A 17,103-nucleotide genomic window follows, 5' to 3' on the forward strand; every position below is an offset into this window, starting at 1 on the left:
TCTAAACCATGTATTAATTTTGAACTTATCTTGATATAAGGTATGAGATGTTGATCTATACCTAGTTAATACAAGATTGCTTTCCATGATTCTCCGCAGTTTTTTCCCTCAAACAGTGAATTTTTGCCTTTGGGCACTTTGCTGGGACTTTGAGATTTGTTAAACAGTGAGTTATGGTGGTCATTTATCTAATCTATTCTATTGATTGTCCATTTTATTTCTTATTTAGTAACAGATTCTTTTGATGATTATCACTTTATAGGAGAGTTTGAGAACTGGTACCCCTAGGCTGCTTCTTTGAACTGTTGTTGTTGTTGTTGTTGTTGTTTTGGCATTGATTCCCTTGATATTCTTGACCTTTCTTTTATTTTTCTTGTCTTACTGTTATAAGTAGCAATTCTAGTAAAATATTAAAGAATAATGGAGATAATGAACATCCTTTCTTCACCCCTGATCTTTTTGGAAATGCTTAGCATGTATCCCCATTAAAGATAATATTTGCTCTTAGTTTTAGAAAGATACTATGTATCATTTTAAGAAAAGCTCCACTTTTTCCTATACTTTCTAGAGCTTTTAATATGAATTGGTGTTATATTTTGTCAAAAGTTTTTTCTGTATTTTTTGTTATAAACAATTTTTTTTTTTTGTTTTTGAGAGAGAGTAATATATATGGTTTCCCTAATATTATTGAACTAGCCCTACATTCCTGGGATAAATTCAGCTTGACCATGATGTATGATCTTTGTGATATATGGTTTTAGTCTTATTGCTAATACTTTATTTAAAAATTTTGTGTCAATTTATATTAGCAAACATGTTCTGCAATTTTTTTCTTCTATTGTTTCTCTTCCTTTCCTCTGTTTTTGCTCCCTCTCAGGCACTTTACACTTGAAAACAGGTGATATAGTAGATACAGCATCAGACCTTGACCTGAGTTCGAACTCAGATTCAAAGACTTACCAGATGTATGACTAGATAAGTCACAAACTCTGTCTTAATTTCCACATTTGAAAAATAATAACATCTATCTCTTGGGGTCATGATGGATCAAATAAGAGAATCCACATATAACTCTTTGAAAATCTTAAAAAACTATATAAATGCTTTTTTTAGTCATATCTAGCTCTTTGTGATTTTGAGTCTTTCTGCTACTTAAGATTATTATTTATTAGATGTTGGATCTGTAGCTCAAATGGTGCTACCATTCAATGACTGTGTATCATTGGACAAATTACTTCCCCTCAAAACCTCCCCTTACCAGAGTCTTCCTAACTTAGGCTGAGAAAACCTAAATTCAAATCAAATCCGAAGCATTTCCTAGCTGTGTGGACCAGAGCAAGTGATTCTTTCATTAGGTAACTCAAAAGGTTATTGTGATGAAGATATTTTGTTAATCTTGATTCTTTATAAATATATGGATCATGACTCTATTTCCAGGGAGCCATATTACATTTGAAAAGATGAATTATACTAAAAAGTTATCTTATTCTATGTGCTATAGAATTTACAAGAATTGTGGGAGGCTATGGAATCTATAGACATATATTTTTGTCATTTATACTACTGCAAAGGTATTAACATGACTTTGTTTGACCTTGCCAAAGCAGAATTAGTATCTTGCCCACCTCTGTCTCTGTACTTAAAAACTTGAAAAGCAATAATTTAAAGTTGTTGAACCTACTTTGGAAATTTTGATGTTTTTGGCTTGTCCACTTATTCCAGAAAGATTTGCATGATCAGTAAAGAGTTCTTTAATACCAATTGCTGGAAGGATCTTTTCTAGTTCATAGTTACTAGAGATTGAAAATTTTGGCAAATAGAGCTGGATCTCTCTGTAAAAAAAAAAAAATAAGAAAAAAAGCATTGTGATCATTTTATTCTCTAGCGCCTTTGGAATAAATAAATCCATGAAACTATCTTGATATTCAGTTTAACAAGTATTTAATGAACACATTAGGACTCTAAACAGAGACTCAGGGTTGGAAGTGAACTTGTTATTAAAACTAAATGGGTTTTCAAATCTTAGTATGGTAACAAGTTGAAAATTAGAGCTACTTGAGGGGAAGAGGGAGGAATTTGGAACACAAGCTTTTGCAAGGGTCAATGTATCCATGTATATGTTTTGAAAATAAAAAGCTTTAATAAAAAAGAAAGAAAGAAAATTAGAGATACAATGTTAGATTGCATGCCTTAATATAAGTTCTGTTGTATATATGGAAATGTTCTTTTCTTTTCAGAAGAAAGATGCAAAAAAGCAAAAAGGATTTTGTTTAAAACAAAAACAAAAAAAATAACACTTTAACATTAGTTCTAAGATTAATTCAATTTTTTCCTCTTCTGTATATTTGGATGATTTTCACATTCCAATTGGGAGAAGACCTTCAGTAATGGGTAAGACAGTCTATCAATTAATAAAGATTTATTAAGAATTTATAGTGTGCCGGGCACTATGCTAAGTCTTTATAAATATCTTATTTGATCCTCACAACTCTAGGAGGGAGGTACTATTATCATATCGAGTTCTAGTTGGGCAATTTTCCTTCTTCCCTCCCTCCCTCCCTCCTTCCCCATCTCCCTCCCTCGCCTTCCCTCTCTCCTTCCTTCCCTCTTCTTCTTTCTTCCCTTCTTTCCTTCCTTCCTTCCTTCCTTCCTTCCTTCCTTCCTTCCTCCCTCCTTCTCTTCCTCCCTTCTTTCCTCTCTTCCTCCCTTCCTCCTTTCCTCCCTCCCTCACCCTTCCTTCTTTCTTCCTTCCCATCTTTCCTTTTTCCTCTCTCTCTTCCCTCCTTTCCTTCCTTTCTTTCTCCCTTCTTCCTGTCTCTCTCCCGCCTTCCCATCTCCCTCTCTCTCCTTCCCTCCCTCCCTCCTTCCCTCTTTTCTTCCTTCCTCCCTCCCTTCCTTCCTTCCTTCCTTCCTTTCTCTCTCCCTCCTTCTCTTCCTCCTTCCCTTCCTCCCTCCCTCCCTTCCTTCCTTCCTTCCTTTCTTCCTTTCTTCCTACTTTACCTCCTTCCTTCTTTCCTCTATTTTTCTTTCTTTCCTCCTTTCCCCCCTCCTCCTCTTCTGTCCATATGAGGATACATACCTTTACATGTGGGTGCTTTAGCAAAAAAATATAAATTTTGATAACTGAAGCTTCATGAGATATGTTGAGGTGGGTACTAAATTTGTTTTCCTCTTTCACACTTATTTATTCTATTTTTTTAAAAATGAGGACAATTAGCTGTTTTATTCCATGTAGTTTCATTTATGATTTTCTTAAATGGAGCTATGGAAAACTAGGTTTTGATTAAAAAAAAAATTGGGCTTCAAATAGCGTTACCTGACCATGCCTTAAGGACCACACCTAAGTGTGAAAGGGCAGGTCGATTATCCTAAAGCTCCCACAACTGTAAATCATAACACACTTGAAGGAATTCCAAATCAGCCTTTACTGACCCAGATATTGCTAGTGAATTGGGAATGAAGTAAATTAGAGGTAGGAGAGAAGAGGAGAGAAGTCAGAGAATGCAACTACATCTCAGTCTCCTTGTATTGTTATCATCCTCTCACATGAAGGGATCTTTTCTGTTGGTCAGAATTAGATCTCCAGCAGGCACTAGCAGGTGGCTCCCATAACACACTCTGACTCTCACTGACTAGCCAATAACAGGATCCAGACCAAGCATGACTCAGAATGAGTATAAATAGAAATTTTTTTCTGTCCTGGCTAGAAATTTTGAAGGTCTTCACCTTCACCTTGATTTCTTTTTTTTCTTGGAGTGGGTAAAGTAAGGCCATTTTTTGCCTCATTTCTTACATAGTCTTAAATAATTTAACGTTTGTTGCTTCAGACAAACCAAGTCCTGGGAAGATGTTAACATAAAAAATTTGAAGTCTGTCACTGCATCTGGGACCATCTTCAGTGATCCTGATTTATGCCTTGCACTGCACTTGGATAGCTCTAGAGGAGAGAGTGACACTGGTGATTTTGCACAGCCCTGCCTCTTTTAAATCCAATTCATTTGCAAGTCAAGACATCACTCTCCTAATGTCATTGGTTATCTTCAAGAACAAAAAACAAATAACAACCTGTGCTTTTATCTGAAGCTTATATTTATATCTACTAGCCTCTGCTCCCCCCAAAGCTATACATAATAAATATTTAACAAATTTTTCTTGGATTAGGAAGTTTAGAATGTCTGAGTTGAAAGAAATTGTAGAGTCCCATCTATCTAGTTAACTTGTGGAAAAGTTAAATAAATCCAGAAAGAAGTGACTCAGTGAAGCCATTCCAGTAGTAGTTCATTTGGGATTCTAACAAAGGCCTTATAAACATTAAGCTAGTGTTTTCTCAACTTTGCTACTGCCAATTGAATTAAATTTAAAGGATTCATTAAATTGAATCAAATAAAACCAATTCATTTCTTAATTTGTCATAGTTACAGATGTACAATTGAGTTATTGATGATTTGGTTTCTTCCCCTTATATTTTGAGGATAATTTTGTTTTGTAAAAGTCCAGTAAAACATAAATAGTCTTAGGATAGAAGGCAAGAAGTAATTTCCCTCTCTTAAAAAAATCCATTTTTATGATAAAGTGAAAAATGCCCTATATTAATAATCAGGAGATCAAGGACTAGTGTGAGTTCTGGCGCTGAATTGCTGAGTGACCTTGAACAATTACTTAATTCCTCAGTTTTATTATCTATGAAATGAGGGAAATGATATCTATTTCTCAAAGTTGTCTTGAGGAAGCACTTTGTAAACATTAAAGTTTTCACTTTTGTGAGGATATTTATCAGGTCTATTACCCATCTCCCAATGAGGTGACTGAGGTTCCTATCTAATGCAGTTTTTGGTATTTATGTAGTTTACTTCTGTGTTATGTCAGACAGAGAGCTGAATTTGGAATCAGAATGTGAATCTTTGCTAGTTGTTACCTTGTCTCAGTTTCTGCATCTGTAAAATGAAGGTATTTGATAACTTCTAAGGTTCTTCCCAACTCAAAAGTCTATATTGTAATTTTATTTGTTTAAAAAAAAAAGATTGGGAAGGTATGTGCCAATTCTTATTTTTTTGTAAACATTTTATCAGGGTTCATTGGCATATAATCAGGCCCTGAGCAAATGAGGCATACACAAACAAATAAAAAATCAGAAAGTGCTTAGATTTACTTATTCTTAAGATTTTACAGAAGGATATTGCAGTATTTACAATATAGAATGGTGTTAGAAAATAATAGAGTTTACTGAACTGAAAAACATGTTTTTTACATGACTATAATTTGGATTGCTAGCTCATGAGATCTCAATGTGTCTTTTGAGTAAGATACAGCCACCTGTGCCTGAGAGGTGAATATTGAAAAACCCTTATTTCCCAGGATTGTTTTGTATTCCCTGAGCATTTTATCAATAAATCATTCTGCTTTAGCCTTTTTTTAAAAATAGTGTCATCAAGTTTGGAAAGAACAGGACAATGCAGATTAAACTATAAAAAGAATGATATTAAAGCTGGATGTGATCCTAGAGATGATCATAGTGAATAATTACCTTTCTTGGAGTGAATTTTTCCACTTATTCAATACTTCTGGGCTGAGAGCATCTTCAACAGTCTTCATTTTTGTTATATCAGGAAGAATGAAAAGTGCTGTAGCATTGCCCCTATACTTCAGTTCTACAACTGTGCAGAAAAGTTCCTTGTCTTGGAAAATACGGGTGAAAAATCCAGCTTTGCCCATCATAGAAACATCAACAGTCTTGTTTTCACTCACAAAGAATTTCTCCTTAAAAGTGTCAGATGAAGCAAATGGTGTTTCCCATTTGGCTTAAAAGAAGAAAAAAAAAGATACAGAAAAAATGTTATACACAAAAGCCATTTTATAGTAGTGTCTACAGAAAGGCAAGCAGAACTGGATATCACAAAATCAGGGATTTTTAACTTTTTTTCATATGTCATGGATCCTATTGGCCAAATCCCACTGAAACCTGAATATTTTATTGCCTACATTTATAACTTAAGCCATCTACATTCATTTTGATCTATAACTTGTCACAGGACCCAAATGGATATAAAATGCCTGAGTTTCCCTGAATTTTTTTCCTGCCTCAGTTTCCCTGGTGGAAACCCCCTCCTCTTTCCTGGCCATTAAGACTAAGATAATTAGGGCTGTGGAGCTCTGGCATCCCAAAGAGTAATAAAACTCCAAATGGCTTATCTCAAATGCCTGAACATCTTCTGGCCACACTTTCTGACTCCTGCTTGACCACTTTCTTATTAGAATTTATGATCCTTTCTCCTTACCCCCAACTAGAACTGAATTATGGTCCTTCTTGGAATTTTCACTCACCCAGTGTTCTGTTGTTGTCCCCCCCCCTTGCCTTTGTTTCCCTGATTGCTGGAGCCTATAAAAGTCTCTGGAATTACTTGCTTGTGGCTGAATGCTTTGAGACAAGAATCTGATCCAGTTGACTAGTCAAAACTCTCCATTAATAAAATATTAAAAACTCTAATCTATCTTGCCTCAGTTTCTCTGTCATTACAAGTGAGACAGGTGACCTTGCACAGCCTTCCCTCAGTTAAATCCAATTCACTTGCATGTCATGGAATCACTTCTCTGACGACATAGTCCTCTTCAAGAATGAAGGACAAACAACAACAATAACAATAAAATGTCAAAATTCTATTAGTAGTTAATGAAAATAATGATGTAAATTTTTAAAAATCCAATTTCATGGAACTCCTAAAATCTCTCCAAGAACCCTGGATTCCAATTTAAGAAATCTTGCTCAAAAATCTATAGGCTCAAAACTTTTTTTTTTTTTCCTTAGCTAGTAGAAGCCTGAAAAAAATCACTTTACTCCTTCACTTTTCACTTCATTGTTTTCCTGCTCCATGGTTCTTATTGGCATAGGATAGAAATTTTTAACAAGGAATAAGGAAAAAAAACTCAACACTCCCCTAAAGCTTGGTTAGACCAAAGGATCATTGATTTAGAAAATGAAGAAACTCTACAATTATTCTAGTACAGACTCATATTTTTACTAATGAGGAAGATGAATTTCATAGCAGTTAAATGACTTTTCTAAACTCAACAAAGCATTAAAGTGTAGAGCCAGGATTTAAACCTTAATTCTTTTTCTAGAAATCCAGTGTTTGCCTTTGACCATGTTACCCCTCTGTAGAATAAAGTAAATGATCACCGAGTTGGAGCTATAAGGGACCTCCGAAGTCATCTAGTTCAATCACTTCATTTTATGAAACTTTATTTTATCAGAGATCACTTCAGTTACAGATCAATCAACTGTATAAAATTTCCTGTAATGTCCAGAGGAGTAGTAGGTAACAAGATATGTAGAAAAAGGAACAGGGAGTGAGACCATAGGTTGAACATGAGAATCAGAACTGGAAGTGAACCTGGAAAGATAAGTGGTTCTGAGATTAGAAGAAGAGAGTAAGCATTTATTAAGCACCTACAACTTGCCAAGCACTGTGCTAAGTACAGGTAGAACCCTGAAACTGTGTCCCCTTTAATCTGTAAAAGAAGGGAGTTTCGGGAGTCTCAGGCTCTCCCCTGGGAAAAGCATACCTTCCCAGACAAGCCCTTCCCAAGTTAAATGGCTTCATTCAATTGGAGATCTTGGTCAAATCACATATGAAAGATCTTTTGAGGGTGGCCTGGATCCCCTTCAAGGGATTCTTCTGGGAAAAGCCTTCAAACTTCTAGTTAAGTGATTTTATTCAGTTGGAGATCTCTGTCTGATGGTCCTTTATTGATTAGTCCAGACAGCTCCCAGCCTCAGGCCAACATTTGCCCATATGACCAGAGGTCTATTAAACACACTTTGCAAAATTCCTAATTTTGCACAGCCCTGCCTCTTTTAAATCCAATTCATTTGCAAGTCAAGACATCACTCTCCTAATGTCATTGGTTATCTTCAAGAACAAAAAACAAATAACAACCTGTGCTTTTATCTGAAGCTTATATTTTATATCTACTAGCCTCTGCTCCCCCCAAAGCTATACATAATAAATATTTAACAAATTTTTCTTGGATTAGGAAGTTTAGAATGTCTGAGTTGAAAGAAATTGTAGAGTCCCATCTATCTAGTTAACTTGTGGAAAAGTTAAATAAATCCAGAAAGAAGTGACTCAGTGAAGCCATTCCAGTAGTAGTTCATTTGGGATTCTAACAAAGGCCTTATAAACATTAAGCTAGTGTTTTCTCAACTTTGCTACTGCCAATTGAATTAAATTTAAAGGATTCATTAAATTGAATCAAATAAAACCAATTCATTTCTTAATTTGTCATAGTTAAAGATGTACAATTGAGTTATTGATGATTTGGTTTCTTCCCCTTATATTTTGAGGATAATTTTGTTTTGTAAAAGTCCAGTAAAACATAAATAGTCTTAGGATAGAAGGCAAGAAGTAATTTCCCTCTCTTAAAAAAAATCCATTTTTATGATAAAGTGAAAAATGCCCTATATTGATAATCGGGAGATCAAGGACTAGTGTGAGTTCTGGCACTGAATTGCTGAGTGACCTTGAACAATTACTTAATTCCTCAGTTTTATTATCTATGAAATGAGGGAAATGATATCTATTTCTCAAAGTTGTCTTGAGGAAGCACTTTGTAAACATTAAAGTTTTCACTTTTGTGAGGATATTCCTTCCCCTGTGTTTCTATGCAGTCCTTATCAAAGAGACATCCCTCTTCACCTTTCTACAACTTTTCACAGTGTTAATCCCTCCACTATCTTTTATACTATCTTTTCTTTAGACTTTTATGGCACTGGTATCTCTTGGTTCTTCTCCCACCTGACTTTTCCTCTATCTCTTTTGCTGGATTTTCATCTTGATCATGCCCTTCAATTATTTCTCAAGGCTCTGATTTGAGCCTTCTCACTCTGTCTCTTCTCTATATAACTTTGATCTCATTTGCTCCAATAGATTCAGTTCTCACATCTATATGGATGACTCTTAGATCTATTTATTCAGCCCCAACCTTTCCTTTGAATTACAGCTTTTTAAATCTGCTGTCTAAATGAATGTCTCATAGATGTCTTAAATTCAAGATTATATTAGCTGTTTTTCTTTCCTCAAAGAAATTCAAGAATAAATTCTCACATCTATACAGACAACTCTTAGATCTATTTATCCAGCCCTAACCTTTCCTCTGAATTCCAGTTTTTCAAATCCACTGTCATATCAAAATGGATGTCTAATAGATGTCTTAAATTCAAGATTATAATTAGCTGTTTTTCTTTCCTTAACCCCTCCAACATTGAATATCTCTATTTTCTAACATCTTTGTCATTTTGTTCAATGTGAAGTGAATTCTTGGGGTTTTTTTGATTTGTATTCCCTTTATTTTTTATTCTCTTTCTGGGGAGGGAAGCAAAGATGATATAAAAAAGTGTGGCTGCAGCTCTTAGGAATAACAAAGACTACCTGGCCTTGGGAATGATGTAGTTAGAAATGCTGTATTTCTTCCCTTGGACTATCTTGTCCTAGTTTACTGTATATGATTAAAATGCTGAATCCAAAAACATTGCTGGCTGTCAGATAATGCCTTGTCTGTCAGTGATAATGGGGTTTCTGAGACTAATGAACGGCAATAATGAAATGATTAAAGTTAAGACAGATAGAAAACAAAATTGGGTGCCTGCACTTGATCTAGTAACATTTCAGGCCTAAAATAATGCTTCTAGAAGGTTCCCACTCACCTCCACCCCCTAGTTTTTATTTTTCTAAAAGGATCAATAAATGAAATGAAATTTTTTCAAGTCTGTTAAGAACTATCATGGGGAAGAAGGCTTAGACTTCTTTTACTTGGCCCCTGAGACCAGAACTGGGGTCAATGGATGGAAGTTATAGAGTTTGATTTTGGTTTGAAGTAATAAAACAACAAAATCTTTTTAATAGAACGCATATAATACTGTAATGAACTACTTTGGTAGGTAGTAAGGAGTTCACTATGTTATGCCACAGTTCCCTTTTAATGTCCTGACCCAGTTTCTCCATTGTCCTATTTAGTTACTCTGCCTCAGGTTATAACCTTTCCCTCTTAATGTTGAGATAAAGGTTTTATATCTTTAGGCTATAATCATTCCTTGTTAATGTTTGACAGGATAAAGGTCTATTCATTTTAGACATCATTAGAATATCAGTAATTTCCCCACCTCCCTCGATTGTATCATCCTAGGTGCCTCTCTCCATTAGGTTATCCCCATCCAGGTACCTCCCCCATTATGTCATTGTTCTTGTTATCCTATAAAAATCTTGCTGTCCCAATACTCAGGGCTGGATTCTTTGAGATGGTAGTCTTGTTCAGCCCTGGGACCAACCATGGATCCATTTGGACCCAGTATATCTCTCCATTTAATAAATTGTTAAATTGTTCTCTAATCTCTGTCTTGCTCAGACATTACATTGCTTTCTCTGGCATTACTATTATAAGCAGTCTTCAAGTAGAATATCAAGTAGATATATAAAGTTGTTTACTTGTTCTGAATGTTGTACAGAGAATTCATGCTTCAGTTACAGGGTGAACTCAAAGACATCTAAGCCTCTTCCCAATTTATCAATTCCCCAATTGGCCTGGTGCTCTCCATCAGGGTAGACCTCTATATATCACCCACCCCCATCTTGGTTCAGCATAATTTTGGAGAGCACTGAAGTTAAAACAACCTGGATTTGAGTCATAACTGTTACTCCTCAATCATGTGACTAAGCAAATCATTTCTCCTCAATAAGCTTTGGGGTTTTTTGGAGGGTTTTTTTTCTTTCTTTTTTTTTTTTTTTTTTTTTTTTGGTAACACAGGAATGATAATCTTTATTTTGTCTCTTTAAGATAGGCGTTTGTTAGTATCAGTAGAGCTAATAGATACACATTTTAAATGTTAATTATCATTAATATTACTCACTAAGTCCTTGAAAATCTCTACCCCACCACCAACACTGTCCCTAACATCAGCTTGTAGCCAATTCTCTGGGGACAGGGGTTGCAGCATTTCTGTGATTGACTAAGGTGTTATCTCTAAACTGTAGTAAAGACTAAAAATCTAGGGACCCTTCATAGGCTGATCTGAAGCAGTCTGCAGTCTGCCAGAAAGGCTGGCTTTGTGTCTAGGGCAACACTGCCAAAGCAATCTCCCAGAAGAATTGCTAGTCATGTATTCAGACCCCACAGCAAGAATCCTACCCAAAGAAGGAAACCTCCAAGTGAACCCTAGAGATGCAAGATGCCCTTAGTGGACTGATATTTAGAATTATGATGAATGCAATAGCCAATCAAGGCTTCTGAACACTGACAGCAAAGCAATCCTCTCTTCTCTCTTCAGAGGAAAGCTGGCACTTAGATATGGCACAAGGCATGTTTTCTAAGTTGTGGCCAATGTATTCATTAACTTATTTTTACTGTATTCATTAAATTATTTTTACAAACAAAATTCTCTTGACAGCAAGAGAATCATTGGGAGAATTAGCATTTTTTTTTTTAAAAAGCATCAATAAAACATTTTTAAGAGATGTTTTTCTATAGCCGTTACATTATATAAAATGTAATGGATCGGCAAGAAGGTGCACTTACCTTGTCTACTGAAACACAGATAGACAAGCTTAGAGTGAATTCGGGGTTCATTGATCACTCTTTATTCAAGGGGACTATACACACTATTGGAGGGCCTCATCAAAGAGGACAACCCATAGAAGCAACTGAAAACTACAATTTTGGTTTCTAGTTGGGATCTTCCCAGAAAAAAGGGAGTAGCCTGGGTAGGTAATGAGAACCAGACTCTTCTGGTTCATAACCCAATTGTACTTCCCACAATAAATTCATCTCTTGGTCTTCTCATCTAATTCATTCTTTCTCATATGAACTTGTGTAGCATGAGTCAATAATCCCAAAGACTAGTTACTGATTCAACCCAGAGTTTGTGATCAAACTCTGAGGAATTTGAGATGATTCTGGAAGTCTAGTGCCACCATCAGTCTTTTTCTCTTTCTACATACTTTATTTTCTGCTGCCACCAATCTGCCACTTTAATAGCATGGGATACACAGTATAAAATGACTGGTAGATGCCTTTCCTAAAAGAGAAAAGTCATGAACTACAAATTAAGGAGTTAGGAGACTTGTGATATTGATGTAAGAGAACTATGTACCCCTGATCTTTGATGAAGGGGTTAAAAAAAAACCTGAATCTCAACCCTTCCTGGCCTCTGGGAGCATCCCCACCCTCCTATTTGGTTACCAGGAGAAACTCTCACAATAATGCTCACCTTCAATTCATTTGGAGATCTTGGCCTAGCACATAATCACCACCCATTATTAACCTGGAAATTAGTCCCTCAATTCATCTGGAGATCACTCCCTAGGCCTGGGTCATAGAAAAGAAATAAAATCAAGACCCTGTATCCCAACCTTTGCTAACTTCCTAATCGGGAACTAGCCCACTGAGATTTCTCAGTGAAAATAAACCCATTTTGTCAAACCTCGCTTGGAGACTGGGACTGTGAATTCTTTCCCAACCTGCCTGGGGACCCTCATTGCTGTTAGAGTATTTCACCTCTCACCAGTATCATTCTTGACTCACTATGTGACTCTAGGTCACTCATTTGATTTTTCCATATTGCAATTACCTCATCTACAAAATGAAGACAATTCCTGCCTTCTTTATACATTCAATGCCAGTCACTACTTACCTCTCAAGGCTGTTGTAAGATCACATAAGATAATATGCTTGAAATCTATCTTAAATTCACAGTCTACTGTAATGTGGAAACTAGTATCATCATTAATCAGTCAACAATCATTTAAGCACTTACTGCCAAATACTGTGACAAGTATTGGAGATAAAAAAGAAAGAAAAACAGTCCCTAGCCTCAAAGACTTCACATTCTCATATGGGAGACAATATGGGAATAACTGGGTGTGTACAAGTTAGTCACTCATTATCCTTCATACTCAAAAAGGACCAAAATGATACCACATTGTTATGGAAAAAATACAGTATATTTGACTATGCAAGTAGATGGATGGTAATCTTAGAAGGGAAGGCACAAGAAGCTTCAGAGGCTGAGAGAGGCCTCTTACAGAAGGTGGGATTTGAGCTGAGTCTTGAAGAAAGTTAAGATGTAAGCCAGGAAGTAAGAGGTGAGAAAGGAGAGCATTACAGCCAGGAAGAGAACAAGTCAGTACATCGACTTCAGTTGGAATATGGAGTATTTCGAGTAAGGAATACCAAGTAAGTCAGATTAGATGAATTTTAGAGTACCTGGAGGGGAGTCAAATGTAAGAAACCTGGAAAGGTGTGAAGGGATTAGATTGTGAAAGACTTTAAATTTTATACAGAGTATTAGTCCATTACTTATAGCTATTAATATTATTAGTCTCCCTTTGTCCATTCTCATTATTCATTTTTAATCTGTCTTTAGTATTGAGTTAATATGAGTTTTAAATATTGGAATTAAGTCAAGTAATACATTTCTACATTCATTTACTAATGAATCAGAATGACAAAAATAGATGTCAGTTCCATAATTTATTTACTTCCAAATCCTAGAACTTCAGCACTCTGGGAAACGTAATACTATAGTTGTCACAGGGATGATCAGGAATACACAGAAACATTTGAAAACTGATTGTAGCTATGGGGATCCAAGAAATACTACAGGAATGGCTTTTAGTTTTTACACAATAAAATATATGAATCCAATCACAATACTGAGGAATAGAGAGGAATAATTGGAGAAGTAAATATTAGAACTTGACTGATCATATCAAAGGAACCAGAAATCATAATATTTCACTGGAGAAGCATTAGCAATTCTTACGGATATGTGATGCACAATGGGGAAAATGCACATATTAAAACTACAAAATAAGCATTATCCTCATTTTACAGCTGAAGAAATTAAAATAGACAAAGGTGAAATGAAAGGCTTAGAAACAGTGAATTAGAGATGACATCACAAGTCTACTAAATCCTAAATTTTAGTTCTTTTCTTTTGGTAAGGCTTCTTTTAACTTGTATGTACTGTATATCCCAAACCAATAAAGTATCAGATTGGTGACAGCAGAAAGTTTATAAAAAAAAATATAGCCCTTCATGACTAGGTTAAAGGAGAAATAATGATAGAATAGTAATAGAAGCTAGTCCAAACAGAAAAGGAAATTTGAGTGAAAAGAGTAGATGAGAGTTGAGGTAAGGACTCTCTAAGAAAAGAGTAGGATAAGAGAAAAGATAGGGTGATGTAAACAAGCCTGAAAATACCGAGGCACAGTTTGGGGCCTGAAAGTCAAGAGAGAAGATTGTTAGTTCCATCTCTGTCATGAACTAACTCATTGCTGGAATACATTCTTTCCTCACTTCCAAATCTTAGAATCACTAGTTTCTTTCAAAAATTCAATTCAAATATTGCCTTCTGCATGAGGAATTTTTTGATTCCCTCTAGTTGCTATCATTACCTACTAAAATTATTTTGTATTTATTTTGCATGTATTCTATATGTCTTTGTACATATAGTCATTTTAAAATTTAATTATTCATTTCTTTATAATCATTTGTTTTTCCTAAAGAATTTAAGTTCCTTGAGTTTAAAGAATGTTCTTTATTTTTATTATGCCTAATAAATGGCACTGATAAATGCTTTTGGATGGATTTATTGGTCTCTTTCTTTTCTAACATTTCATTTTCTGTGATTACAAGAATATATAGAATGGAAAGATTATAATAATCCTTCTAGCTGTAACATAAATCCTAAATTCTAGCATTTTACATACTATGATTGTAATGTCCCTTCCAGTTTGGACATGTTACAATTCTATGACTGAAATCCTTGCTAACTCTAATATGCTAAGAGTCTCAATAAACAAAAATGGATTGTATTTCCAAACTCCCATGCCCACAAAGGAATGTGCCATGCTTTCTTCTTAAATTGAATTTAAGTTCTTTGACCATAGGAACTGTTTCTCTTTATATACTAGCACCTACAGTTCCTAGTACAAAGCAGATGCTTAAGAAATGCTGATGGATACTGTTGTAGCTATATCATGTGCAATCTTAGAATTAAACTAAACTAGGAAACACAAGCTATAATTTGTTAAATCAAAAAAAAAATAATAATTCTTCCTATCTGGGTGTGGTCCATTTTTCCATCCCCAGATTCTAACAACTAATTGAAGAAAACATACTGGCCTTACAGTGGTTTGTATAATCATATAGTTGGCTAAGCCAATACACAAATAGCCTGTGGTGCTGGACCCTACCCTTTATTGGTGAGGAATTGGCAGTATTTACTCAATGTTCAAATATTTATCTTTCATGAATCCAAATTCTAGACAACTCCAAGAAGGAATCATTAAAGATCAGTGGTTTGGTATAAAGACTCTTGTATTTTGTGTTAGAATATATGAGTCTGAGTGTGACAATAAACAGCTCACTTAAATCTTCAGTTATAAGAAAAAAGGAGAGAATGATAATCACACATTTACACATCTTCAACAGATGCTATAGGTGGGCAAAGACCTGGAAACAAGATTGAATCAAAGATATTATTAGATCACATTTGGGAAATTCTTCCATGTTTCTAATAAACCAAAGTTATTCCTTGGCCTAAAAAAACCATCTCTTAAATTCCACTTATATCTTACTAATGATAGTGAAGTGGGTTGTGGTGCCTTTAAGAAACTGTATTTCCTATTGATTGTGATTCCTTTCTGATTCCCATCCCCTCCTGGCTGAGGCATTATCAGTTCAGGAAGCCAAGGCCTTTGATTCACAAATCCTGGTTAAAAGCAATCCTTTGAATTCCAATAGGAGATTAGGGGTTGCCCCAGCCCCCATTGGATCTGAGCCAACTTGGGCTCTCCCAACTCCCATTCTGATGATCTGCTCAGGTTTCCCAACCCCCACCAAGACAAGCAATATAATGAGCTTCCATCAACTAAGGTCTTTGCAGATGGACCTTGAGAGTTCCCTTTACTAACAGGTCTTTCTGTCCACTGAGAACTGCATTCTCAGTGCAAAATTCCATTTTCCATAGATCTGCCCACTGGAATAATATTCTTTTCCAGTGACATTCTCTCTTTATCCTCACCTATTTCCCTAACCAGACTTTATGCTTCCAATCCCCATAATAAACCTCTTATCAATCTAGGTTTTTGGGTCAATAAAATTCCTTTACAAGGAATCTATGCTCAGCCAGAAAGGAGTCCCCAAAACTCCCTACCCTTGTGCTGAATCCCAGTGGGTTGCAGGGGAGCTCCATTTGATGTCCTGAACCCTAAACCTGCCCCAAGACCTCATTTAACTCCCTGGCCACCAGAAACCCTAATTTCATTTGGGTTCCCCAAATCTAAATCTCATCAATAGCATATATGAATAATGGACAATCATGAGTCCAAAGAATCACTATTTTAGGTGACATAAATGGTAGACATCAGTAAGTTGAATCATGATTTGTACATGAGAGGGGACATAAAATACATAAATGAATATATGAACTTAGGGAACTGAAGTTGTCATATTATAAAAGGGAAGAATAATAAAGCCAAGTACTGCTCTAATAGCCATAACACAGTAATTGAAAAAAGCCTTTTAGCCTTCGGTGGCTCCTTTATGGAAGGTTTATGGAAAGATATGAACAAAAATTGCATAGGATAAAAAGATTTGTTGTTTTCTGAACCAAAGAGGTAGTGTCATGTCCTAGATCCTGAATTGGGAAGTAGAATTCATTATATAGGATTATATAGGATTATAGTGAGAAAAATGCAATGAATACTTAAAATTATATATAATTGTGAGTTATAATTAGTACCAGTTATGGTAATAACGCAGTTATTACCCAAGGGAACAGGAAGATATGGAAGTAATTTTGAAATGGAAAGAATAAGTCTATTGGACCTTTTGCTAGGAAGCACCATTGGCTAATAATGCAAAGTGATCATTATGATCTAGGCTTCTTGAATTTTGGCTATATAGCTCCAGAGAGAAGGGTACTCTGATTTCATCTTATGGCAATAGGTAGAAAAATCAAAACTTCAGCTATAAGGCAGAACCTATTATCCTAATCAACAAGTAGATAAATTTACTTCAAGAAAACCCGCTAGAAAAGGACAGGTCACA

The 17,103-nt window shown here is 35.4% G+C and overlaps 1 protein-coding gene across 1 annotated transcript in view; it reads right to left on the bottom strand.

Annotated features, from left to right (window-relative positions):
• Positions 1 to 17,103, bottom strand: part of LOC100931899 (alpha-1-antichymotrypsin) — a 44,823-nt gene that overhangs the window by 18,714 nt on the left and 9,006 nt on the right. The window contains exons 3-4 of the mRNA XM_031953310.1: positions 5,525 to 5,798; positions 1,682 to 1,832 (exon numbers count right to left, since the gene is read on the bottom strand). Coding sequence (XP_031809170.1) covers positions 1,682 to 1,832; positions 5,525 to 5,798 — 425 coding nt within the window. The remainder of the gene's footprint in view (positions 1 to 1,681; positions 1,833 to 5,524; positions 5,799 to 17,103) is intronic.

The sequence above is a fragment of the Sarcophilus harrisii genome, chromosome 2 (genome assembly GCF_902635505.1).
Source record: "Sarcophilus harrisii chromosome 2, mSarHar1.11, whole genome shotgun sequence".
In the NCBI taxonomy this organism is placed as follows: domain Eukaryota; kingdom Metazoa; phylum Chordata; class Mammalia; order Dasyuromorphia; family Dasyuridae; genus Sarcophilus; species Sarcophilus harrisii.